The sequence below is a fragment of the Narcine bancroftii genome, chromosome 1, assembly GCF_036971445.1.
Source record: "Narcine bancroftii isolate sNarBan1 chromosome 1, sNarBan1.hap1, whole genome shotgun sequence".
NCBI lineage: Eukaryota > Metazoa > Chordata > Chondrichthyes > Torpediniformes > Narcinidae > Narcine > Narcine bancroftii.
In genome coordinates this window covers 213,916,531-213,943,257 of record NC_091469.1, presented here as the reverse complement: position 1 = coordinate 213,943,257, position 26,727 = coordinate 213,916,531, and the positions used below count along the sequence as shown (strand labels likewise).

The window sequence follows — 26,727 nt, the reverse complement described above, 5'->3', positions numbered from 1 at the left end:
AGATTCAGCAATGATATAACAAATGAAGTGTCAAACTGTACAATATATCGGAAATATCAAGCAAGCAATCCTGCAGAACTACTATAGCCTCACCCAGCACAATGCAGACTTCACCAGAAGGTAGATGCTGACCTATTCGAATGTCAAGGGAAGGACTATCATGTAGTCACAGACTATTGCTCCCTGTATCCAGATGTGTGTAAACTGAACACCATCACTGCAGACACTGTAATAACAGGCATGAAAGCCATATTCTCTAGATAAGGCATGATAAGCAAAGTTTTGCAATTTAAAGTTCCAACAGTTTGCCAAAGAGAGGGACTTTGTACACACCATGTAAAGTCCTCATTTTCCTCAGTCCAATGGTCCAGTGGAAAAATCAGTACATACAGTGAAAACAAGGCAAAAGACAGTGGAACAGACGTCTACCAGAGTATGCTAGTATATCACACAACACCGCTCAAGTGTGGTATGTCACCAGTACAACTCCTTATGGGACCTAGGCTAAGATCAAACCTACCCATTCAGGAGAACCTCCTAAAAACAAAAGTTCAATGAACAACAGAAAGAAAAGCAAAAGTATTACTTTTTTTTTAAATTTTTTATTTTTCACACCATAAATCACAATAGCCATGATATACACTTTTTCTTTTTCACACATTTACAGTGACTTTTTCTCCCCCCACTCCCTCCTCCCAAGCCACCCCCCACACCCACCCCCTCTCATCCATTTTAGGTATACAATCTAGGTTGCATTAATTCAGTCAGACAATGTTGTCATTCAACAAAAATACACCAGAAATTCTACTGAGTCCATTCTTTTCTTTCCTTCTCCTTCCATCAACTTAGGTAATGTTTGTCCCCGGTAGGTTTTCGCTATTGTATTTAATGTAAGGCTCCCATACTTGTTCGAATATTTCAATATTATTTCTTAAACTATATGTTATTTTTTCTAATGGAATACATTTATTCATTTCTATATACCATTGTTGTATTTTCAAATTATCTTCCAATTTCCAGGTTGACATAATACATTTTTTTGCTACGGCTAGGGCTATCTTAACAAATCTTTTTTGTGCATCCTCCAAATCAATTCCAAATTCTTTGTTTTTTATGTTACTTAGGAGAAAGATCTCTGGATTCTTTGGTATATTGTTTTCTGTTATTTTATTTAATATCTGATTGAGATCATCCCAAAATTTTTCTACTCTCTCACATGTCCAGATTGCATGAATTGTTGTTCCCATTTCTTTTTTACATCGAAAACATCTATCAGATACTGTTGGGTCCCATTTATTTAACTTTTGCGGTGTAATGTATAGTCTGTGTAACCAATTATATTGTATCATACGTAGCCTCGTATTTATTGTATTTCTCATCGTTCCAGAACATAATTTCTCCCATGTTTCCTTTTTTATCTTTATATTTAAATCTTGTTCCCATTTTTGTTTAGTTTTACCATTTGTTTCCTCATTCTCCTTTTCTTGCAGTTTAATATACATATTTGTTATAAATCTTTTGATTAACATTGTATCTGTAATCACATATTCAAGGTTACTTCCCTCTGGTAAACTCAGATTGCTTCCTAATTTATCCTTCAAGTAGGATCTCAGTTGGTAATATGCCAGCGCTGTATCTCCAGTTATATTGTACTTATCTCTCATTTGTTCAAAGGATAAGAATCTACTTCCTGAAAAACAATTTTCTATTCTTTTAATCCCTTTTTTTTCCCATTCTCTAAAGGAAAGGTTGTCTATTGTAAAAGGGAGTCGCTTATTTTGCGTCAATATTAGTTTTGTAATTGATAATTTGTTTTATTTCTTTCTACATTGATCTTCTTCCAAATATTGAGGAGATGATGTAATACTGGAGAAGTTCTATGTTGTATCAATTTTTCGTCCCATTTATATAATATGTGTTCAGATATCTTTTCCCCTATTTTATCTAATTCTAATCTCGTCCAGTCTGGTTTTTCCCTTGTTTGATAAAAATCTGATAGGTATCTTAATTGTGCGGCTCTATAATAATTTTTAAAGTTTGGCAATTGTAAGCCTCCTTGTTTATACCATTCTGTCAATTTATCTAGTGCTATCCTCGGTTTCCCCCCTCTCCATAAAAATTTCCTTATTATTTTCTTTAACTCTTTGAAGAATTTTTCTGTCAGTTGTATTGGCAGTGCCTGAAATAAGTATAATATCCTTGGAAAAATGTTCATTTTAATACAGTTTATCCTTCCTATCAGTGTTAGTGGTAGATCTTTCCAATGCTCTAAGTCGTCCTGTAATTTTTTCATTAGTGGATTATAATTGAGTTTATATAATTGGCCTAGATTTTTGTTTATTTGTACACCTAGGTATCTTATTGCCTGCATTTGCCATCTGAATGGAGATTCCTTCTTAAATTTTGAGAAATCCGCATTATTCATAGGCATTGCTTCACTTTTATTTACGTTTATCTTGTAACCCGACACTTCTCCATATTCCTTCAATTTCTTATATAATTCTTTTATTGATAGTTCTGGTTCTGTTAAGTACACTATAACATCATCCGCAAATAGACTGATTTTATATTCCCTGTCTTTTATTTTTATTCCTTTTATATTATTATCTATTCTTATCAATTCTGCTAGTGGTTCTATAGCTAGCGCAAACAATAAAGGTGATAGTGGGCATCCCTGCCGCGTTGACCTGCTTAAGTTAAATTGCTTTGATACATGTCCATTTACTGTCACTTTCGCTAACGGTGCCTTATATAATGCTTTAATCCAATTAATATACTTCTCCGGTAAACTGAATTTTTGCAATACTTTGAACAAATAATTCCATTCTACTCTGTCGAAGGCCTTCTCTGCGTCTAAAGCAACTGCTACTGCAGGTGCTTTATTTCCTTCTACTGCATGAATTAAGTTAATAAATTTACAAATATTGTCTGTTGTGCGTCTTTTTTTGATAAATCCAGTTTGGTCTAAATTTACCATTTTCGTTTCCTGTTCTGCTAATCTGTTTGCTAATAGTTTAGCTATTATCTTATAGTCTGTGTTTAGCAAAGATATTGGTCTATATGATGCTGGTAAGAGTGGATCTTTCCCTTGTTTTAGTATTACTGTAATTATTGCTGTTTTACATGAATCTGGTAAGCTTTGTGTTTCATCAATCTGGTTGATTACATCCAGGAAGGGCGGTATTAATAAGTCTTTAAATGTTTCGTAGAATTCTATTGGAAATCCATCCTCTCCTGGTGTCTTATTATTTGGTAATTTTTTTTATTATCTCTTGTATTTCTACTATTCCAAATGGTTCTGTTAATTTATTTTGTTCCTCTATTTGTAGTTTTGGTAGTTCAATTTTAGTCAAAAATTCCTCTATTTTCCCTTCTTTCCCTTCGTTTTCAGTTCGGTATAATTGTTCATAGAATTCTCTAAAGTTTTCCTTAATTTCTTTTGGATTATATGTAATTTGTTTGTCTTTTAAATACCATTTTCTTAGCTTGTTCTGTCTTAAGCTGCCATGCTAGGATTTTGTGCGTTTTTTCCCCTAGTTCATAATATTTCTGTTTTGTCTTCATTATATTCTTCTCTACCTTATATGTTTGTAATGTTTCATATTTTATTTTTTTATCCGCCAATTCTCTTCTTTTAGTTGTATCTTCCTTCATTGCTAATTTTTTTTCTATGTTTACTATTTCCCTTTCCAACTGCTCTGTTTCCTGATTATAGTCCTTCTTCATCTTGGTTACATAGCTTATTATTTGCCCTCTAATGAATGCTTTCATTGCGTCCCATAGTATAAACTTATCTTCCACTGATTCCGTATTTACTTCAAAATACATTTTTAATTGTTTTTCAATAAATTCTCTAAAATCCTGTCTTTTAAGTAGCATGGGGTTTAATCTCCATCTATAGATTCTTGGAGGGATGTCCTCTAGCTTTACTGTCAATATTAAGGGTGAATGGTCCGATAGTATTCTCGCTTTATATTCTGTTTTTCTTACTCTATCCTGCATACTAGCTGATAACAAAAATAGGTCTATTCTTGAGTATGTTTTATGTCTAGCCGAGTAGTATGAGTATTCCTTTTCTTTTGGGTTTTGTTTCCTCCATATATCCAAAAGTTTCATTTCTTGCATTGATTTAATTATAAATTTGGTTACTTTGTTCTTCCTGTTAATTTTTTTCCCTGTTTTATCCATATTTGGATCCAAATTCAGGTTGAAATCCCCTCCTATTAGTATGTTCCCTTGCGTATTAGCTACCTTCAAAAAGATATCTTGCATAAACTTTAGATCTTCTTCGTTAGGTGAATATACATTAAGTAGATTCCAAAACTCCAAATATATCTGACATTTTATCATAACATATCTCCCTGCTGGATCTATTATTTCCTCTTCTATTTTAAATGGCACATTTTTGCTAATTAATATAGCCACTCCTCTTGCTTTTGAATTATACGATGCTGCTGTTACATGTCCTACCCAATCTCTCTTTAATTTCTTGTGCTCCAATTCAGTTAAGTGTGTTTCTTGGACAAATGCTATATCAATTTTTTCCTTTTTCAGTAAATTTAGTAGTTTCTTCCTTTTAATTTGGTTATGTATTCCATTAATATTTAAAGTCATATAGTTCAGCGTAGCCATTTTATACTTTGTTTATCTTCTCCTTCCGTTTTTCCATCATTACCTTTCCTCCTTTTCCATTTCTGTTTTCTTATTTTCAACTCTTTATAAGACAACATTCCTACAACATCCAAGATTTTCCTTATTCTTCTATTTATATCTTCTTTATCCCCAATCTCCCCTTCCCCTCCTGAGTTGTCCTTTATCCCTTGTTGGACAACCACATCTCCCCTCTCCATTTGGGTTTGCGAATTCTCTCGCAAGCGTCAACTGATTTTGCAGTGACCGCTATTTCTCCCCACCCAGCCCTCCCCAGAAAAGATTTCACTTTTCATATGTAACAAAGGTCACTCTTTTAATTCCCTCCTTATTCTCTCTATTCCATTACCTTCCCTTATTCATTCTTGTCTATACTCTCTATATTTTCCTCTAAGTACAGATACCTTCACGTATGCACATTTTATCTATTCACTCTTATACCTCTTTATCCACATACATATCAATCGTGATCATTTTTACTCTCATTACCCGTCTTCATCCCTCAGTCTATTTTTGTAATTGTTCTGCAAATTTTCGTGCTTCTTCTGGATCCGAGAATAGTCTGTTTTGTTGTTCTGGAATAAATATTTTCAATACCGCTGGATGCTTTAGTATAAATTTATACCCTTTCTTCCATAAAATCTCCTTTCTCTTCTTTAGGAGTTCAAAACTTATATCTGGATAAATGAAGATTTTTTGCCCTTTATACTCCAGTGGTTTGTTGCCCTCTCTTACTTTTTCCATTGTCTTCTCCAGTACCTTTTCTCTTGTAGTATATCTTAGGAATTTTACTACAATAGATCTTGGTTTTTGTTGTGGTTGTGGTTTAGAGGCCAATGCTCTATGTGCCCTTTCTATTTCCATTTCTTGCTGTAGTTCTGGACATCCTAGGGTCTTAGGGATCCAATCTTTTATAAATTCCCTCATATTCTTGCTTTCTTCATCTTCCTTAAGGCCCACTATCTTTATGTTATTTCTTCTGTTATAATTTTTTGAGCTAACAGTTCTTGTGCCTCTATCGCTTTTTTATTAGATTCCTCCAATTTCTTTTTTAAGTCTTCTACCTCCATTTCTGCTGCTACTGCCCGCTCTTCCATCTTGTCCATTTTCTTTCCCATTTCTGTTAAGGTCATATCTATTTTATTCATTTTCTCTTCTGTGTTGTTTATTCTTTTTCTTAAATCATTAAATTCCTGTGTTTGCCATTCTTTAAATGACTCCATGTATCCTTTAATAAGAGAAAGTACCTCCTTTATCTTGCCTTTCTTTTCTTCTTGTATTTCACTGTACTCTTCCTCTTCCTCTTCTTCTTCCTCTGGGTTGGCCATCTGTTGTTTCTTTGTTGCCCTTTTCTTCTCTTCTTTCTTGTTTCCATTGTCTTCTGTGATCTCTTCTTGCTGCAGGTGTTCTGCAGCTGTCATTGCCGGCTGTGGAGATCGACTCCCCAGCTGGTCCCCCCTCCCGTCGGTGTGTTTTTTTTCATGCGCGGTTGCACACTTTTACTCGGCTCAGCGAGCCATTTTTGTAGTCCATTATCTACCGACCTGAGGGAGCGGGTTTCTCTCTCCACAGCGGGCCTCTTTGAACAGGTAAGGCCTTCACCTTCTTCCTCCGTTGTCTTCTCTTCCTCTCTTCTTACCGTTGCTTTCGATTTTTCTTTTTTTGTCGCCATCTTCTTTCCATCTTTATACTCACTTTTCTTTAACTTTTATTTCTGTGCCTTTGTGTTTTCCTTTGTTTATCCCGACTTTTCTGGAGAGGGCTGGAGTTCACTGTCCGGCCACTACTCCATCACGTGACTCCTCACAAAAGTATTACTTTGACGTAGGAACAAAAAAACCTACCGGAATTCTACACTGGTGACCAAGGAAGGCTAAAAGACAAAACAAACATTTTATTTCATTCTGTGAACCATATCAATCAAAATACATACAAACATTAATACAAAACAAACTTAAGGACTCAGAAGGGAACTGTCCTTAGTGAAGTCCAGCCAAGATCGTACACCATTCAGACAGATGAAGGTGCTGTTCTGCAAAGAAATCGTCACAATCTTCAAATGGGACCAGCCACAGTAGATGGAAAAACGAATACTGTTGAACAATCTGAATGCACATCTGAGAAGACGTCATCTGAGGCAACAACTCAGATCCAAGGAAAATCAATCAGGAGATTGTCAAGACACATGAATCCTCCTAAGAGACTCATAGAGCAAATTTAAAGACTCCTGTAATAGAATGAAGTAGTGCGATCTTATTCACTCTTCACATTTTAGTGTATGTAAATATGAACACACAAAACAAGTTCAAAAAATGTTAACAACATTGATAATATTGAAAATGTTGAAGTTAAAAGTGCAGAGTTATACAAAGAAAACATGTTAGTTAAAAGTAAGCTACTTTTATTTTAAGAAAGGGAGATGTAATGGTAGTGATCATGTTTGCATAGCCCCTTGCAAGGCCTTGATTATAGTTACCATTTTATTATACTTGGCTGCCACCAGGGGCTGACACAGAGCAGGATAACAGATAGCAGTATGTTATCTGTAATGGAGGCTTGCAGCCTCATGGCATGCCTCATGGTGCCGTTTACATCAACTTTAAAGTAATGAACCTTTTCCTTCATCGATGTGTTGTCTAAGAACTCACACTTACGAATACAAGAAGAAACAGGTGAGAGGGAGTTACGGGAATCAGAACCTCATATGGGGGAGGAATTATGGAGCAGGTCATTAGCTCCAAAGGGTGCAGATGATGATTAGAGAAGGAGTAGGTTGGGCTGGAGAAGTCTTCAAGTGGATCAATCTTCATGGCCTTCAACATTTAGACCCTGCTGTATGGAGAAACTGGTGAAAATTGTTGAGTTTTATTGCAATTATGAATTAATAACTGGATTCTCAAAAACAATAAAACCTTCCATCTGTCCATGTTTGTTTACATCAGGTGAACCAACAACTCTCTGTGAGGTCATGGGCAAGGCGGACATTTGGCTGATTCGGACGTATTGGGACTTCGAATTTCCTCGCCCACTTCTGCCCAATTTTGTGTTTGTCGGAGGTCTTCACTGCCAACCATCAAAGCCCTTGCCTCAGGTAATCCAGACAAAAACAGAATAATGTTTACATCATAAAACAACAAAAGATAATACAGTGTTTCTGTGGGTTGATTCAGAATATATTCCTATGTATCATTGGTGCAGATATCTGACACTCTTCAGATCACTTCCATCTTAAAGAGATTATTCATTCATTAGTAAAGTTCGGATGGAAAAGGAGTGGACTATGATCCTGAATTATTTCTGAAATAAAGATAAACATAGTGGAAACATTGCAGGAGTCTGTGAAGGAAGCAGAGACAACTGCAACTGTGAATATTAACCTTTCATAACTAATCAACACTTCAGGCTTGAACACTTCATCCGGGAATGGAAAAATTCAGCAGGTGCCCGAATAAAATGGTAGGCAGAGTACCACGGTCCCAAAGTCAGTAAGTAATAGGTAGATAAGAGAGGAAGGGCACATCATAAGCAAGGGGAGGGGGGATGGGACTGTGACTAGAGAGAGATGGGGGTGGAGAAAGAGGGCAAAAGGAGAGGGAAGGCAAGGAGAATGGAGATTGGGCTAGGAGAAACCAGAGAAGTCGATGTTAATACTATCCAGTTGGAGTATGCCCAGATGGAAAATCGTGTTTTGGTAAGTCTGTTTTGAGTTTATCTTTAATTACTCTAATTTAAATAAAGAGGCAGGTGTTGGAGGCAGTTGGGGTGATCCTGTGCTCTAATTGCAGGATGTGGGAGGTCAGGGACAATACAAATGATGTTAATGACTACACCTGCAAAAGTTGCATCCAGCTGCAACTCATGGAAAAATATGTTAGGGAACTGGAGTTGCAGCTGGATGAACTGATGGAGCCAGAGGCAGTGATAGATGGGAGTTATGGGGAGGCAGTCACCTTTAGCAGACAGGAGTCAGGGAGCTGGGTGACTGTGAGGAAAGTGGGTGGGAGTATTCCTGTGGCTATTCACCTCAACAACAAGTATTCTACTTTGGGTACTATTGGGGGGAGGGGGGGAGAGATGATCTACAGGGGACGTCACAATGGTCAGGTCTCTGGCACAGGGGCTGGACCCATTGGCTTAGAAGGTAAGGGGGGGAAAGAGAAGGGCTCTTGTAGATGGGGACTTGCTGGTGAGAGGAGCAGATAAGAGGTTTGCTGGATGAGATCAGGGCACCTGGTTGGTATGTTGCTTCCCAGGAGCCAGGGTCAGGGATGTGTCTGATTGAGTACACGGCATTCTGGAGGGGGAGGGCGAGCAGCCAGAAGTCATGGTTAGAAGTGAGATGAGGTCCTGAAGAAGGATTATATAGAGTTAGGAAAGAAGTTGAAAAGCAGGACCTCAAGAATGGCAGTTTCAGGATTGCTGCCTGTGCCACATGCTAGCGAGGGTAGAAATAGAAAGTTGTGGAGGATGAATTTGTGGCTCAGGAGCTGGTGCAGGGGCAGAGGTTTAGACTTCTGGATCATTGGGATCTCTTTTGGGGCAAGTCTGACCTATACAAAAGGGACGGGCTGCACTTGAACTGGAGGGAGACCAATATCCTGTGGGCAGGTTTGCTAGAGCTGTTGGGGAGGGTTTAAATGAGTTTGGTAGGGGGTGGGAATCAGAATGAGAGTATGGATATTAATGGGGAGGAGGGGGAAGAACATCTAGACTGGAAGGAATGGAGGGGACAGAATGTAAAAATTAATAAAGGATGGAAAGTGGTAAAAGTAGATGGTAACCAAAGGAGTATTTGTAGAGAACAGTCTCTCAAGTGCATATATTTTAATGCAAGGAACATTGTAAATAAGGAAGATGAGTTTAAGACATGGACAGCCCCATGGAAATATGATAGTGTGGCCATCAGTGAAACTTGGTTGCAGGTAGGGTATTTTTGGCAGTTAATTATTCAAGGATTCAGTTGTTTTGGGCATGACAGAAAAGAGGGTAAAAGGTGTAGGAACTGAATTTCTTATTAGAGAGAACTTTACAGCAGGGCTGTGGCAGGATGGTTTGGTGGGATCATCGAGAGAGGCTATTTGGGTGGAATTGAGGATGTGTACAATAGATATAAACAGCAGGGAATAGGTGAATTGCTTGAGGAATATAAGGAGATTTTTTTTTTAAAAACCTTAGGAAAAAAATTAAAGGCTAAAATGAGATGTGAAGTTGCTTTGGCAGGGAAAGTTTAAAAATTAATCCAAACAGCCTCTATAGGTACATTTAAAGTAAAAGAATAGCGAGGGGTTAAATTGGGCCCCTTAAAGATGAGTGGGATAGGCTCTGTGAGAAGCCAGAGGAGATGGGTGAAATTTTAAAAGAATTTTTTCTTCAGTATTCACTAAGGAAAAGAATATTGAGCCAGTTGTAGTGAAGAAATATGATAGGGAGGTCATGGATAATATAAGGATTAATGAGGAAGTAGCGTTGGATATATAAAAAAAAAAGGTGGATATATCTCTGGGTCCTGACAAAATATTCATTAGGACCCTGAGGGAGGTTAGTGAACAAATAGTGGGAGCATTGATGGAAATATTGAAAATGTCACTGGCCTTGAGTGAAGTGCCAGAGGACTGGAGGGTGTCTCATGTTGTTTCTCTGTTCAAGAAAAGCATTCAAAAGTAAACCTGATAATTATAGGCCTGTAAGTCTGACATTAGTAGTGGGTAAATTAATGGAAAGTGTTCTTAAAGATGGTATATACAATTATTTGGAAAAACAGGAATTGATTTGAAGTAGGCAGCATGGTTTTGAACAGGGCAGATCATACTCAACAAATCTTACAGTTTTTCGAGGAGGTTTCTAAAAATATTGATGAGGGGAAGACAGTGGATGTTGTCTATTTGGACTTTACTAAGGCTTTTGAGAAAGTTCCCCTTCAAAGGTTAGTAAGGAAGGTGGAAACATTAGGGATTAATGATGAAGTAGTGAAATAAAAGCAACAATGGTTGGATGGGAGATGCCAGAGAGTAGTGGTGGAAAATGTCTGTCAAATTAGAGGCTGGTGACATGTGAAGTTCTGGGTCCACTGCTGTTTGTCATATGCATTAACGATCTAGATGATAGGGTGGCAAATTAGATAGTGCAGTGCGCGTCGAAAGAACCAAAGACTTGTTGATCCAAACCAAGGTTTTTATTAACTAAAAGACTGGAGCATATCACAAGAAGGTCAAGCAGTCCAGAATGACCTGGTCTGGCTAGGAGCAATCCTTTAAGACCTGCCAGTAGGTATGGCTACACTCTCAGCCAATCACAGTCATCCTACCCTACCATCTTTACAAATGTACATATACACATTGGTGATAGAATCTGTACTATCACAAATAGTAAATTTGTGGGTGATACAATGGTTGGCAGTGTTGTGCACAGTGAGGAAGATTATCAAAGCTTTCAGGGTGATGTAGGATGGTTAGAAGAGTGGGCTGGAAGATGGCAAATGAAGTTTAATAATGATAAATGTGAAGTGCTACATTTTGGTAGGTCTAATCAAAATAGGACATGTTAAATGGTAGACAATTGAGGAGTTCAGTGGAACAAAGGGATTTAGAAGTCATGGTACATAATTCTCTGAAAGTTGAATCACATGTGGATAGGGAGGTGAGGAAGGAATTTGGTATGTTGACTTTCATAAATCATAGTATAGAACACAGGAGTTGGGATCTTATGTTGAAGTTGGATAAGTCATTGGTGAGGCCAAATTTGGAATATTGTGCGCAGTTTTGATTGCTGAATTACAGGAATGATATAAACTGTATATATAGAGATAGAGAGAGGAGAGAGAGAGAGAGAGAGAGAGAGAGAGAGAGGAGGTTTACGAGAATGTTCCCGGAGTTTCAGGGTTTGAGTTACAAGGGAAAAGTTGAGCAGGCTGGGACTTTATTCCCTGGAGTGTAGAAGATTGAGGGGTGATTTGATAGAGGTATTCAAAATTGTATGGGGGACGGATAAAGTCAATGTGGACAGGCTTTTTCCAATGAGAGTGGGGGAGAGGCATAGATTGAGAGTAAAGGGGGAAAAGTTGAGGGGCAACATGAGGGGGAATTTCTTCATGCAGAAGGTGGTGTGGGTGTGGAATGAACTTCTAGCAGAGGTGATAGAAGCAAGATCGAGGTTAATATTAAAGGAAAAGTTGGACAGGTATATGGATGGGAGAGATGTGGAGGTTTATGGGCAAATGCAGGTCAATGGTTCTAGGTGGGAGAAATTGTTCAGCATGGACTAGAAGGGCTGAACTGGCTTGTTTCTGTGCTATAATCAGTTATATAGTTACAGTAGTGATTTTTGCCCAGACAGTGACTGATGTATCTTCCTCCCTATCCTAAACGTACTTTGGTTGGAGATCCTGCTTATAAGAAAGCATGTCACATGGCCCACCTCTCTAGACCCCTCATGATTATCAGTTCTTCCTTCAGCCCAGTCAGAGAACCACACCTTTGCCCATACAACCTCTTGTCACAATTGATAGTCCCTACCAGGTGAAACTTCTCTGCAACAGTAGCTATTAAAAGAGAGTAGAGACTGCACAGGCCTCTCTGGGGAGCAGGGATGGGGCAGCCCTCTCTGGGGAGTTGGAGTGGGACATCCCTCTCTGGGGAGCGAGGATGGGGCACCCTTCTCTGGGGAGCGAGGATGGGGCATCCCTCTCTGGTTAAAAACACAAAATGCTGGAGAAGCTCAGCAGGCCAAATAGTGTCCCTTATGGACCAAAAGCAAAAATACATGACTGACATTTTGGGCTTGTGCCTTTCATCAAAATGCTGTTTAACCTGCTGAATTTCTCTAGCATTTTGTGTTTTTACTTCAACCACGGCGTCCACAAAATTTTGTGTTTTATTTGTGTCTTATTGTGAAGTTTGTTCCCTCACGAGCCAAAGGCTGCAGGAGCTGTGTGAACTGATGCCTGTTGTTTATCAGGAGATGGAAGAATTTGTTCAGAGTTCAGGCGAGCATGGGATTGTGGTGTTCTCTCTGGGTTCCATGATAAATAACCTGACAGATGAAAAAGCCAACTTGATCGCTGAAGCGCTGGGGAAAATTCCACAAAAGGTTTGTTTCTCTTTATTGTTGCCCACCGCCTCCTTCCACTGGGACTGCTTTCAAACCATAGGGTTAATTTACCTAGGATCATTAGTGAACCTTCCAGACGAACCTGCCATACAGGACATTGTCAAAGCCTTGTTTCAGAACATATCTCCTGCGCCCATTGGCCTGACCTCATCAACGCTCTTGGTCACTTCAAAAATTGATTCAACTTGATCTGCCACAAATGAATCCACATTGACTACCTTGAATCAGTCTCTGACCATCCAAATGTTGGGAGATCCTATCCAGTAATTTTCCAAGCACTGATGTCAAGGACACACCTGTAGTTCCTTGGCTTGTCCTTGATTCTCTTGTGAAATAATGGTATAACATTCGCCACCTCCAGACTTCTAGCAGTTCACCCAAGCACAACGGTGATGTAAATGACTCAGCATGCATCTCTACAATTTCTCCTCCACCTCCCACATGGTGTGAGGTGCCCTTCATCCAGTCCTGGGGATGTTTCCAGAACTCTATTCAGAGCTAACTCAACTTCAAAGTAATTTTCTAACAGCTATACCCCAGATCTTTCTGGTCAATTGAGATAAATATATAATGCCAAATCTTAATTAAATGTGAAAGTGATTCTTTCATGAATGTAATAGTTTTGGTTGAAGTGATGGTCCTCAGTTTTTCTCTCTCTGTAACTGTTGCTGAGTATTGGCAGAATTCCTTTTTTTATTTCAGATCTTCATCATCTGCTTGTATTTTACTTCTGACATAACATTCATGTGGGAAAACCTGACCATTCTCAGCTTGCATTAGAAAATTTCTCCCCGTCCTCCCACATCGATGTGTTCTAATTACTTGTTCCACGCTAACCCACTGGGCCCGAGATAAAAAACATCAAACATAACGACATAACAGAACAGTCCAGGCTCTTCTACCCATGATGTTGCAGTGACTTTTGTTATCCTACTTCACACCAGTTGAGCCCTTCCCTTCCTCTTAACCAAAGGCCTTTACCTTTTGTGCACCTATCCACTCGTCAATCTTTTGAATGCCCTATTGTACCAGCCTTCACTGCCAGTAATGCAGTCCAGGCACCTTTCACTCTCTCTGATGTCTCCCCTAAGCATTCCTCCACTCACTTTAAATAGATATCCTCTGGTATTTGTAATTGTCGTTCAAGGAAAAGGTGCTGGCTGTCCACTCTCTCTTCAACTGTTATAATCTTATAGCTTGCCTCTCATCCATTGCTCCAGAGGGAAAGTGTCTTGGGAGCTGGTACACTTGTGGTCCTCTGTTGCAGGTACCACACAAGTCTACAGGAAGTTATATGCAATTTTCAGCTGATACTTCCTAAAAAGGTTTTCTGTTTTTTTCCTATGGACTGCTATCTTTCAGGTTCTTTGGAGATACGCTGGTGAAGCACCAAAGACACTGGCATCTAACACGAAGCTGTACAACTGGCTACCTCAGAATGACTTGCTTGGTAAGAGTGAGATGGTTTAATTTTCCATCCAATATTCTCTCCTCCTTCGCTCAAAGCTGTCAGAGGGGATTTGATTCCTTGCTGGACAGGGGTTCCATGAATGCAGCCTCTGCTCTGTGTGTGGGAGTAGCCATTGAATGTTGGGGAGCTCTTCCACTGGAGGTTGGATTACCGCTCACCTGATTATTCTTCACTCTAATGACACAGTTTCCAGGATAAGATCATTGGGCAGTGATCAAACACAAAAAAAATGGTAGGAATGGGCTCATTGATTCTTCAAGCAGTCTCTGCCACCTGTTGCTCAGTGGAAGTGGGTTTTGTTGGCTGAGCCAATGTCTCATTGCCCAGACCTCATTCCCTTGAGTCTTGGTGAGGTGCCCTATGAATCTGAGGATGGGGATATCTGCAATGTTGGGAGGGAGACCCTTGCAGTTGGTGCTCAGGGTGTGGAGAATGAGGAGTTAATGACTCGCATTCCACAGGATTCATGTTCTGGAAGACTTGCTGTCGTCCAGGCTTTTCCAGTTCAGTTCCTGCTCAGTGATGATCCAAGGATGTTGGTGGTAGGGGATTCGGTGTGGGGAAAGGCTCTGAATGTCAGTGGGGGGAAGGGTGGGGGGGGTAAGAACTTGGTTTTCCTTTGTTAGATTTTGTCATTGGCTGCAACTTACAAGAGTGCACCCATCTGCACCTCCACACAGACCATGTTGGGGAACTTGATCTGGATGCACTCGAGATCATTCAGGAAACTGAGGGGGTGATTGACATGAGTAACAATGAGGTTGCAGGATCAGCTAGCTGGGTGAGTGTCAAGAGAGTGTCAAGAAAGAATGTCAATCAGTGCAGAGTACCTTTGTGGCTGTTCCCCCTCAATATCAAGTACAGTTTTGGATACGAATAGGCAGGATGACCTTCCAGGGAAAACCCACAGCAGCCACATCTCTGGCACAATCTGGCTTTGTAGCTCAGAAGGGGAGGTTAGAGGGGATGAGAGCAATAGTGATAAGGGATTCATTGGTGAGATGAGGAAACAGGTAATTCTGTGGAAAGGATAGAGGCTCGGAGTCACGTGATGTAGTAGTGGCCGGTAGGAGAATAACAGCCTTGTCTAGAAAAAAAGAAATAAAGTGAAGAAAATACAAAGTTCAAGAAACACAAAACATAACAAATAAATGTTAAGTTGTGGAGAAAAGAAAGAAAATGGCACCCAAGAAGGAAAAAGTAAAACAACGGGAAAAAAAGAAGAAAAGACGATGAAAGAGAAAGGAGAAGGCCTTACCTGCATGAAGAAACAGGGAGCCGTCATGGAGAAAAGAGCCTGTTCTCCAAGGTTGGTGACGACCCCGCCTGCTGGACTGCAAAAATAGCTCTCTGAGTTAAACAAAAGCTTGCAACTGCACATGCGTGACTCCTCGCACATGCGGAGTGTGCACACTAAGGAAAAAGCGAACAACGATGGGAGAGGGGCACAGCTGAGGAGCGAACAAACACAGCGTGACCAGCTGAGGGATGCCCGACACCAGGGCTCTCAGCTGGAAGAAGAGGAAAGTGACAGGAAAGGAAGTGATATAAAGAACAACAGCAACAGGAGACCCAACAGATGACTAGCCTAGAAGAAGAGCACCAGCAGCAGGAAGCCAATCAAGAAGAAACCCAGAAAATTGAGGCAAGCAACTCAACAAGAAAGTCAGAAGAGAAACAGATACAAGAAGAACAGTATATAAATTTTTAAAAATTTTCAAGTACAAATTAGAGCATTTAATGAATGGTTGACATTAGAATTTAGTGAAATGAAAAGAAAAAGTACAGAAGAAAAATTGCGTAGAATAGAGCTGGTCATGACAGAAATAGGGAAAATATTAGAAAATGTGGAAGAAAAAGAAACGGCTGTAGAAATGGAAGTGAATGACTTAAGAAAAAAATTGGAAGGAAGTGACAAAAAAGTTAAAGAGGCACAAGAGTTGCTCGCTCAGAAGATTGATATAATGGAAAACTATAGTAGGCGAAACAACATAAAGATAGTGGGCCTAAAGGAAGATGAAGAAGGCACAAATATGAAAGAATTTATAAAAGAATGGATTCCAAAGGTCCTGGGAATGCCAGAAATACAGGAAGGAATGGGAATAGAAAGGGCACACAGAACACTAGCCTCAAAACCACAGGCAAAACAATACCAAGATCCGTTTTCGTAAAATTTCTGAGATACACCACAAGAGAAAATATACTGGAGAGGGCAAAGAATAAAATTAGAGAAGACAAAAAACCATTGGAATACAAGGGTCAAAAAATATTTTTTTATCCAGACATAAGTTTTGAACTCTTAAAGAAGTGGAAGGAGTTTAATACAGCAAAATCGATCCAATGGAAAAAAGGTTATAGATTTATGTTAAGATATCCAGCTGTGCTTAAAATATTTATCCCGGGGGAGCAAAGCAGACTGTTCTCATATCCGGAGGAAGCACGAGAATTTGCAGAACGCCTGCAGGACAGAAGGAGAGATGAAACAAGAACGATGAATGATGACAAAATGCATATAAAGATGTAAAAATAATGTATAAGTAAGAACTAAAGAAGGGAAAGAAAAGGGAAGAAAGGAAGTAAGGGGGGGAAAAGAGGGTGAGCTTTGTTATATGTGAAGATAAAAGTTTTTCTGGAGGGGGTTGGGTGGGAGAGAATAACAGTCACTGTGAAATCAGTTGACGCTTGCGAGCGGATTTGCAATCCAAATGGAGAGGTGAGTTGTGGTTGTCTGGCAAGGGGCAAGGGGCAACTCAGAGTGGGGGGGGGGCATTTGGGGTTAAGGGAATTTTAGATGTGGGAGTTGTTGAAGTATTATGTTTTAAAAGTGTTGTCATACATTGAGTTCAAAAAGGGAAAACTGAGAGATGAAAATGGGGTAAGGGGAAAGGTGGTGGTGAGGAAGCTGAAATGAAGTGTAAACAGAATATGAGATGGCCGTGTTGAACTATATTACTCTAAATATTAATGGAATACATAAACAAATTAATTGAAAAAGGCTATTAAATTTCCTGAAAAAAAGAAAAAATAGACATAGCATTTATGCAGGAAACACTTCTAACTGAAGTGGAACATAACAAATTAAGGAGAGACTGGGTAGGACACGTAGCGGCAGCATCATATAATTCAAAAGCCAGAGGAGTAGCTATATTAATTAATAAAAATGTACCAATCAAAATAGAGGAGGAAATAATAGATCCAGCAGGGAGGTATGTAATGATAAAGTGTCAGATATATTCAGAATTCTGGAATTTGATCAATATATATGCACCTAATGAAGAGGATCAAAAGTTTATGCAAGATATTTTTTTGAAGATTCTAGATTCGCAGGGGAATATATTGATAGGAGAGGATTTTAACCTTAATTTGAATCCAATGTTGGATAAAACTGGACAAAAGACTAGAAAAAAGAATAAAGTGGCCAAATTTATGGTTAAATCAATGCAGGAAATGAAACTTATGGATATATGGAGGAGGCAGCACCCAAGGGAGAAGGAATACTCATATTATTCGAGTAGGCATAAAACATACTCAAGGGTTGATATGTTTTTGTTGTCGGCCCATATTCAAAGGAGAGTTAGGAAAACTGAATATAAAGCTAGATTGCTATCTGATCACTCACCCTTGTTATTAGCAATAGAACTGGAGGACATCCCACCAAGAACGTATAGATGGAGATTAAACTCCATGCTACTTAAAAGACAGGAATTTAGAGAATTTATTGAACACCAAATTAAAATGTACTTTGAAATAAATATGGAATCAGTGAAAGACAAATTTATATTATGGGACGCAATGAAAGCCTTCATTAGAGGGCAGATAATAAGTTATGTAACTAAGATGAAAAAGGACTACAATCGGGAAATAAAACAGTTGGAAAGGGAGAGAGTAAGTACAGAAAAAGAACTAGCAACAAAAGAAGTTATAACAAAAAGAAGAGAACTGGCAGACAAAAAAATATAAAATACGAAACTTTGCAAACATACAAGGTGGAGAAGAACATAATAAAAATGAAGCAAAAGTAAAATGAGCTAGGAGAAAAAAGACAAAATATTAGCCTGGCAGCTTAAAACAGAACAAGCTAAAATAACTGTATTAGCATCAAGGAAAAAGGACAAACAAATTACATATAATCCAATGGAGATTAATGAGAACTTTAATGAATTTTATGAACAATTTTACCAAACTGAGAATGAGCAGAAAGATGATAAAATAGAAGAGTTTTTAAATAAAATTGAACTGACGAAATTGCAATAAGAGGAGCAAAACAAACTGACAAAACCATTTGAAATAGAGGAAGTACAGGATAGATTAAAAAAGCTGCCAAACAATAAAATGCCTGGAGAGGATGGATTCCCAATAGAATTCTATAAAACATTTAAAGAGTTATTCATTCCTCCTCTCCTGGAAGTAATGAACCAGATAGAAGAAACACAAAACTTGTCAGATTTATGTAAGACAGCAATAATTACAGTAATACCCAAGACGGGGAAGGATCCACTAATACCAGCATCATATAGACCAATATCGCTACTTAATTCAGATTATAAGATAATAGCAAAATTATTAGCAAACAGATTGCCTGACTGTGTACCAAAAATAGTAAAACAAGATCAAACTGAATTTATTAAGAAAAGACGAACGGCGGATAATGTCTGTAAATTTATTAATTTAATTCATGCAGTTCAAGGAAATAAGATGCCAACAGTGGCTATTGCTTTAGACACAGAAAAAGCCTTCGACAGGGTAAAATGGAAATATTTATTCAAAGTATTACAGAGGTTCAATCTACCAGAAAAATATATTAATTGGATTAAAGCATTATATAATGGACCATTGGCGAAGGTGACAGTAAATGGATATGCATCGAACCAATTTAAATTAAGTAGGTCAACTAGGCAGGGATGTCCACTATCTCCCACACTGTTCGCTTTAGCAATAGAACCATTGGCAGAACTGATAAGAACAGAAAATAAAATAAAAGGGATAAAAATAAAGGAGAAGGAGTATAAAATCGTTTATTTGCAGCTGACATCATAGAATACTTAAAAGAACCAGAATTATCAATAAAAGAATTACATAAGAAATTGAAAGAATATGGAGAAACATCGGGGTACAAGATCAACGTAAATAAAAGTGAAGCGATGCCAATGAGTAATGCGGATTACACAGAACTTAAAAAAGAATCACTATTTAAATGGCAAACACAAGCAATCCGATACCTAGGTATTAGATTAGATAATAATTTAAGACACCTGTACAAATTAAATTATCAGCCATTAATGAAGAAATTACTCAACTTAGAACATTGGAAAGAATTACCACTAACGTTGAAAGGGAGGGTAAATTGCATAAAAATTAATGTCTTCACAAGGATACAATAGTTATTTCAATCGTTACCAATTCCCTTAACAGAGAAATTCTTCAATGAACTAAAGAGAATAATAAGGAAATTTTTATGGAAAGGGGGGAAACTGAGGATAGAGTTAGATAAATTAACAGAGTGGTACAACCAAGGTGGTTCGCAGTTACCAAACTTTAAAAATTATTATAGAGCAGCACAATTAAGGTATTTATCAGATTTTTACCAGACAAGGGAAAAACCAGATTGGACTAAGATAGAGCTAGATAAAATAGTGGAGAAGGTACCAGAACATGTACTTTATAAGTGGGATGAAAAGCTGGTGCAAAATAAAAGCTCACCAGTACTGCATCATTTACTCAATATATACTCACTTAGAAAGGAAAAAAAACAAATTACCAACTACCAAAATTATTATTGAGGCAAAATCAGCCTAACCCTTTCACGATAGATAACCTTTCTTTTAGAGAATGGAAGAGAAAAGGAATTAAAAGAATAGAAAATTGTTTTTTAGGAAATAATTTATTAACATTTGAACAAATGAAGTACAAATATGGAATAACCCATGGTACAATGTTTGCAGATGATCAACTGAAAGCCTACTTAAAGGATAAATTGGGAAACAGACTGAGATTACCAGAAGGAAGCAGCTTTAAATATGTGATTACAGAAACAATGATAATAAAAAGATTTATAATGAACATGTACATCAAGCTGCAAGAGAAGGAAAATGATGAAATAAGCTATAAACCCAAACAAAAGTGGGAAAAAGATTTAAACATAAAGATAAAAAATGAAACATGGGAAAAGTTATGCTCTGGAACGATGAAGAATATAATAAACACAACGTTATGCATGAAATAGTATAATTGGTTACACAGGTTATATATCATGCCCCAAAAGTTAAAAGAATGGGATCCAACAGTATCAGATAGATGTTTTCACTGTAAGAAGGTAATGGGAACAAGAGTACATGCAATTTGGGCATGCGAGAAAATGAAAAAGTTTTGGGAAGATCTAAATCAGGTATTAAATAAAATCACAAAAAGCAACTTACCAAAAAATCCAGAGATCTTTCTTCTAAGTAATATAAGTAAAGAATTAGGCCTTAAACTGGATGAAGCGCAAAAAAGATTTATTATTATAGCCTTAGCAGAAGCAAAAAAATGTATAATATCAACTTGGAAAATGGAAGAGAGCTTGAGAATACAGCAATGGTTCATGGAAATGAATAAATATATTCCATTAGAAAAAATTACATATAATTAAAAAAATAAAGTCACATTATTTGAACAAATTAGGGAACCATACATGGAAAATAACAGAGAGCACTTGCCTCGGACCTTCAACCCCTAAAATGATAGAATGAGAAGAAGAAAAAATGATCCAGTTTGTAAAAGTAGATGACACAATTTTCTTGTTTATTTCATTGTGTGATGACATTGTTTAATGGGTCTATTGTATTTTATATGTTGAACGTTTGGTGGGTTTGGAGGGGGGTGGGAAGGGGGGAGGGAAGGTGGGGGGGAAAGAGGAGAAAATGCCACTGTGTATATTTAAGAGGGAAATATTTGTACGTATATTGATTGTTATGGTTCACAGTGTGAAATATTTTTAAAAAAATAAAGGATAGAGGCTCTCGGATGGTATGTTCCCTCCCAGGTGCCAGCGCAGAGATGTCTCTGAGGCAAGAGAATTCTTTTTTTTTAATATTTTATTTTAGTTTTTTTGATCAAGGATTAACCATCACAAATATATAAAATAAATGAAAAGGAATCATTGATACAGATTGTTCAAATTTCCAAAACAGAAAGACCCCATCCCTCCTCCCCAAACAAAAACCTTCATGAACAAATAAATAATAAATAATAGAATGAAGAAAAAGAAAAGATAGAAGAAAGAAAGAAAAAAGAACTGTTGGGATTCAGATTCCAGTTCAGAAAGTCCAGTTCTTTTTTTTAAACCTAGATCTCAAACATGGGAGAAGAAAGTAGTTTGAGTGACTAAATCATTCAACCCTGTATTTGTAAATATGGCTGCCATAACTGCCAAAACATATCATGGCAGGGTGTGCCACAGCGAGCAATGGAGGTTAGCTGTGGTGATTGAGAAGAGTGAAAGAAACAAGTAGAGTCCAACAATGTCTCAGTGTGAACTAATTTGCTCCAAAACTACATACCTGTGATTCAAACAACCATGCTCTTTGGATTCTGGTGCGTCCCACAGGTTAAGAACCAAACCAAAGTTGGGGTACAAAGCACATGTTTATTTCGGGGATGCAAACGGGGCAACAGGAACAATATGTTGGGCAAACCTCTACATACATACACACACAATACCTAAGGGATAAATGTACACTTCAGATAACAAAGGAGGAGCCAACAGAAGACTGGGGGAAATTACATGAATATACACATTCAACAGTTAGGATCAAGATGATTACATGCCCCCACCCCTTGACTGGTGTGGACACGGCTCTTGCTACCTGGCCTCAAGATTCATCCCAACTCAGTGTGAAAGGTGCTACTTAACGTGCCACAAAGAATCCAAAGAGGCAGAACAAAGTGGCTGTAGGGCCAATTGATGAAGTAGACAAAGACGATGCAGTCAAACAATATTCTTGGCTTTTATTAGCAGAAACGTATGGTATAATAATGAAAGACAATGGGTGCGTACACGGTTATACCCAAGGGGAGTGTCTTTAATGGTAGAGATAATGCACAGCCAATGTTAGTACAGCAAGGCTTGCCAGAGGGGAGACAGGCAGCTTAGCAGAGATTCACCACATTCTTGCCCTGACAGAAGAAGGGTTAAAATCAAAAGGACAGTTGCAAGGTAAAAGTTAAGCAAGAAATACATGGATACCATATTTGGCATTGAGAATTATCTGACAACCAAATTACGCCAGTAACTAGCAAAGCAATCAAAATATAATGAGAAGTATTATAAATGCTGCAGCCTCTCAGGTTGTTTACAAATTCTAGTTGACTTTCTCAGAGGAGCCGGTGCAGGCCTTGTATACTTTGCAACCTTGGGAACTGATACAGGTCCTGGATCTGTAGTGTGGGAAGGTTGGACGTCTAGACCCACTCCAGAATCGCCAGCGAGAGGCAGTGGAGCCTCAGCATAGCCATCTGAATGCTTAAAAGGGGTCACAGGCTGGGGGGGTGGGGGTGAGTCCAACCTCTCAGACTCACTTTGAGTAGGGGTGTGAGGAAGGGGCGAACCAGGCGGGGCCAGATCTCATAGGGGTACAGTGTCAGTGCTCCCGTCTGGGAATTTAACATGAGTATAATTGGGGTTAGTATGCAGTAGCTGAACTAATTGGACTAGAGGGTCTGTTTTACACATCCGAGCGTGGCTCTTTAGCAGCATGTTCCAGGCTCAGATAAACAGACTGGCCAGTTCATCACAGTTCCTGATTTCCTAGGAAAAGCAAACATATGTTCATGAGGTGTTTGATTTATTGCAGTACACGATAAAGACCGAATAGAATGTAGCGCCTCAGGCAGCACCTCCTGCCACCGGGTAACAGGGTAACCATGTGTCTTTAAAGCAAAGTTAAGTCTTCCAGACTGTAGCGTTAGCCCTTTCGACCTGCCCATTGCCCTGTGGGTTGTAGCTTGTGGTGCGGCTTGTGGCAATCCCTTTTCGTAGCAGGGTTTGGCGCAGCTCAGCGCTCATGAATGCTGAGCCTCTATCTGTATGAATGTAATTGGGAAAACCAAAAATGCTGAAAATTCTGTCAAGCACCTTAATGACAGACGCTGACGAGATGTCAGGGCAGGGTATCGCAAAGGGAAATCTTGAATATTCATTGATTGCTGTAAGGAAATATACATTTTTGTTGTTGGAGGGTAACAGCCCTTTAAAATCTAAGCTAATCCTTTCAAAAGGTCAGGTTGCCTTGATGAGAGTGGCCTCCAGAGCTTTGAAGTATTGCTGTTTGCATTCTGCGCAAACAGGACAGCTTTTAGTCAGTTTTCTAACTTCTTCCAGAGAGTAAGGAAGGTTGTTAGTCCTTATGTAGTGGAAGAATCTCGTGACCTCTGGTGGCATAGTCTGCTATGGATCTCTTTTAGCCTCTCTAGCTGAGCAGTGGCAGTAGCTCGTGACAATGCATGAGAGGAATCATTTAACTTGCCATGTCTGTACTGGATCTCATAATTATAAGCTGAGAGTTCTATTTGCCAGTGTGCCATCTTATCATTTTTGATTTTACTTTTGTGTTTAGTACTGAACATTTAGGCTACAGATTTTTGATCAGTGACCAAGATAAATTTTCTCCCAGCTAGAAAGTGTCTCCAGTAGCGAATAACTTCAATAATAGCCTGGGCTTCATTTTCAATGGCAGGATGTTTAAGTTCAGGTCCGCGTAACGTGCAGGAGAAGAATGCCACCGGTCTGCCCTTTTGATTAAGGTTTCTTGCCAAAGCAAAATCTGTGGCATCAGTTTCCACTTGGAACGGGACATCCTCGTCAATGGATGAAAGTGCAGCTTTGGCAATATCAGCTTTAATTCTCTCGAAAGCTTTCAAGACCATTGAAGAGAGAGGAAAAGATTTAGTGTCAAACAGAGGTCGTGCTTTCGTAGCGTTGTCACGTACCCATTTGCAGTAGTAGGAAAAAAAAATCACATACACCTTTTAAGGGCTTTTGCCGAGTTTGGGGGTGGTAACTTCTTAAGGGGGGCCATTCTTTCCGGGTTGGGGCGGATTTCACCCTTGTGGACAATGTAGCCCAGAATGGGCAGCTCTGTCACGTTGAAAGCACATTTATCCTCGTTAAATAATAAAATTGTTCTTTAGCTGTTGCTAAAAATTTCTTTAAATTGTTGTTGTGCTTAGCCTGTGTTTTCCCACAGATAATGACATTATCCAGATAGGGAAACGTACCCTGCAACTCATACATTCTAACAATCTTATCCATTTCCCTCTGAAACACTGACACACCATTAGTGACTCCAAAATATACCCTTTTAAACTGATATAACCCCCATCAGCCTCAAAGGCCATATAGGGTTGTTCCCTTTTTTTAATGGGGATTTGGTGATAAGTTGCTTTGAGGTGTCGATAGTGGAGTACACTTTGTATTGCGCTATCTGATTAATCATTTCATTGATGTGTGGCAGGGGGTAGGCATCCAGGTTAGTGTAACGGTTGATAGTCATTTCTTAGTGTGATTTTTCATAACTACCACCTGGGCTCCCCACGGATTCTTACTGGGTTCAATCACTTCCTCTTTAAGCAATCTCTGGGTCTCAGCTGTCGAGCGCGCCGAAAGAACCAAAGACTTGTTGATCCAAACCAAGGCTTTTATTAACTAAAAGACTGGAGCATATCACATGTCGGTCGACCAGTCCAGAATGATCTGGTCTGGCTAGGAGTAATCCTTTAAGACCTGCCAGTAGGCATGGCTACACTCTCAGCCAATCAGTCATCCTACACTACAATCTGTATATATACACATTAGTGATAGAATCTGTACTATCATATTCACCTCTTCTTTGAGAACTGACCCTGGGGTGGATGGAGGTTAGGTGCTGTGCCGATGAGGCGGCCTGACCATCCGGCGTGACTGCCGTGGTGCCGGGATTGGGGTCACTGGAGTCGTGCGGCTGGCTTGTAGGGTGCGGCCAATGCTTCGCTCAATTCCACCATGGCGTTGTCGACAGTCTGGCCTGAGCTGGTGGGGTGGTGCTGGTCCCTCTGTTCAACCACATGACCTGGGGGAGGAGGAATTGGGGGAGGTTGGTTTAAAGGCACTGCTGCATCTGATCCGGCTTGGGCTAGGTCCCTTACCGAGACTGTGTCCTCCCACCCGTCCATGTACTCAATGTAGGCATAATGCAGGTTCACATGGAGCAGAGTCACTCGGTCAACCAAGGGGTCATTCTTTGAGTACCGGATGTGGCATCGTAGGAGGACTGGGCTGGGAACCATGAGCCATGCCGGTGTGGTTGTTCCTGATTTGGATTTCCTCGGGAAAGAGAACATCCTTTCATGGGGGATGGCATTGGTCGCGGTGCATAGGAGGGAGAGGATGGAGTGTAGGGCACGTCCTGCCAGTGAGAGGTGGGGAGACCTTTGGACCGGAGGGCAAGCGTAACCGCTTTCTAGATGGTGGCATTCTCTCTTTCAACTTGCCCATTACTGTGAGGGTTATAGCTGGTGGTCCTGCTTGAAGCAATACCACGCTCCAGAAGGTACTGCCATTGCTCTGCACTCATAAACGAGGACCCCCTGTCACTGTGGATGTAACTGGGGTACCCGAAGTTGGCGAAGATGCTGTGCAGGGCCTCTATGACTGAGAGGCAGTCACATCCGAGCAGGGCACAGTGAATGGGAAGTGGGAGTACACATCGATGACGGTAAGGATGGAGGTATTATGGTTGGTCGATGGTAGGGCCAATTGAAGTCCACGCTGAGACGCTCAAACGGGCGGGTGGCTTTGATGATGTGGGTGTTCTCCGGATGGAAGAAGTGGGGCTTGCACTCAGCGCACATCGGGCAGGCTTGGGTCATGGAGTGAATCTCCTCGACCGTCTAGGTTGCGAGCTTTGATAAAGTGTGCGAACCTAGTGACCCCTGGATGACAGAGCTCCTCATGGAGTTTCTGCAGCCTGTCCAGTTGTATGTTGGCACAAGTCCCCCTGGAGAGCGCATCTGGCAGGTCGTTGAGTTTACCAGGCCAATACAGTATGTCATAATTAAAGGTGGAGAGCTTGAATCTCCACCTGGCGATTTTGTCATTCTTGATCTTACCTCGCTGGGTATTGCTAAACATGAAGGAGACTGTGCGTTGGTCAGTCAGCAGTGTAAAGCGCCTGCCAGTGAGGTAGTGTCTCCAACGACGTACTGCTTCGACTATGGCCTGGGCCTCCTTCTCGACAGAGGAGTGTCAGCTCTCAGGACCCTGGAGGGTTCTGGAGAGGAAGGCTACCCGCCGGCTGGCATGGTTCATAGTGGGATACATCGCTCTCGACTTGGAACGGGATGGAATTGTCGATGGCATGCAGCGTTGAAGCAGCGATGTCCGATTTGATGTAGTCGAAGGCCGCTCTGGCTTCAGTTGACAGGGGGAAGGAGGTGGTCTTGATGAGTGGCCGTGCCTTGTCGGCATAGTGTGGAACCCATTGGGC

At 39.7% G+C, this 26,727-nt stretch overlaps 1 protein-coding gene across 3 annotated transcripts in view; it reads left to right on the top strand.

The window, feature by feature from the left end:
* The window catches only part of LOC138739008 (UDP-glucuronosyltransferase 2A1-like), a 79,098-nt gene that overhangs the window by 30,035 nt on the left and 22,336 nt on the right, over positions 1–26,727 (top strand). For 2 of the 3 annotated variants that reach the window (XM_069890339.1, XM_069890330.1), the window contains 3 exons: positions 7,593–7,741; positions 12,604–12,735; positions 14,119–14,206. In XM_069890339.1, the coding sequence (XP_069746440.1) occupies positions 7,593–7,741; positions 12,604–12,735; positions 14,119–14,206 (369 nt within the window). The remainder of the gene's footprint in view (positions 1–7,592; positions 7,742–12,603; positions 12,736–14,118; positions 14,207–26,727) is intronic. The other variant, XM_069890348.1, reaches the window with a different exon arrangement.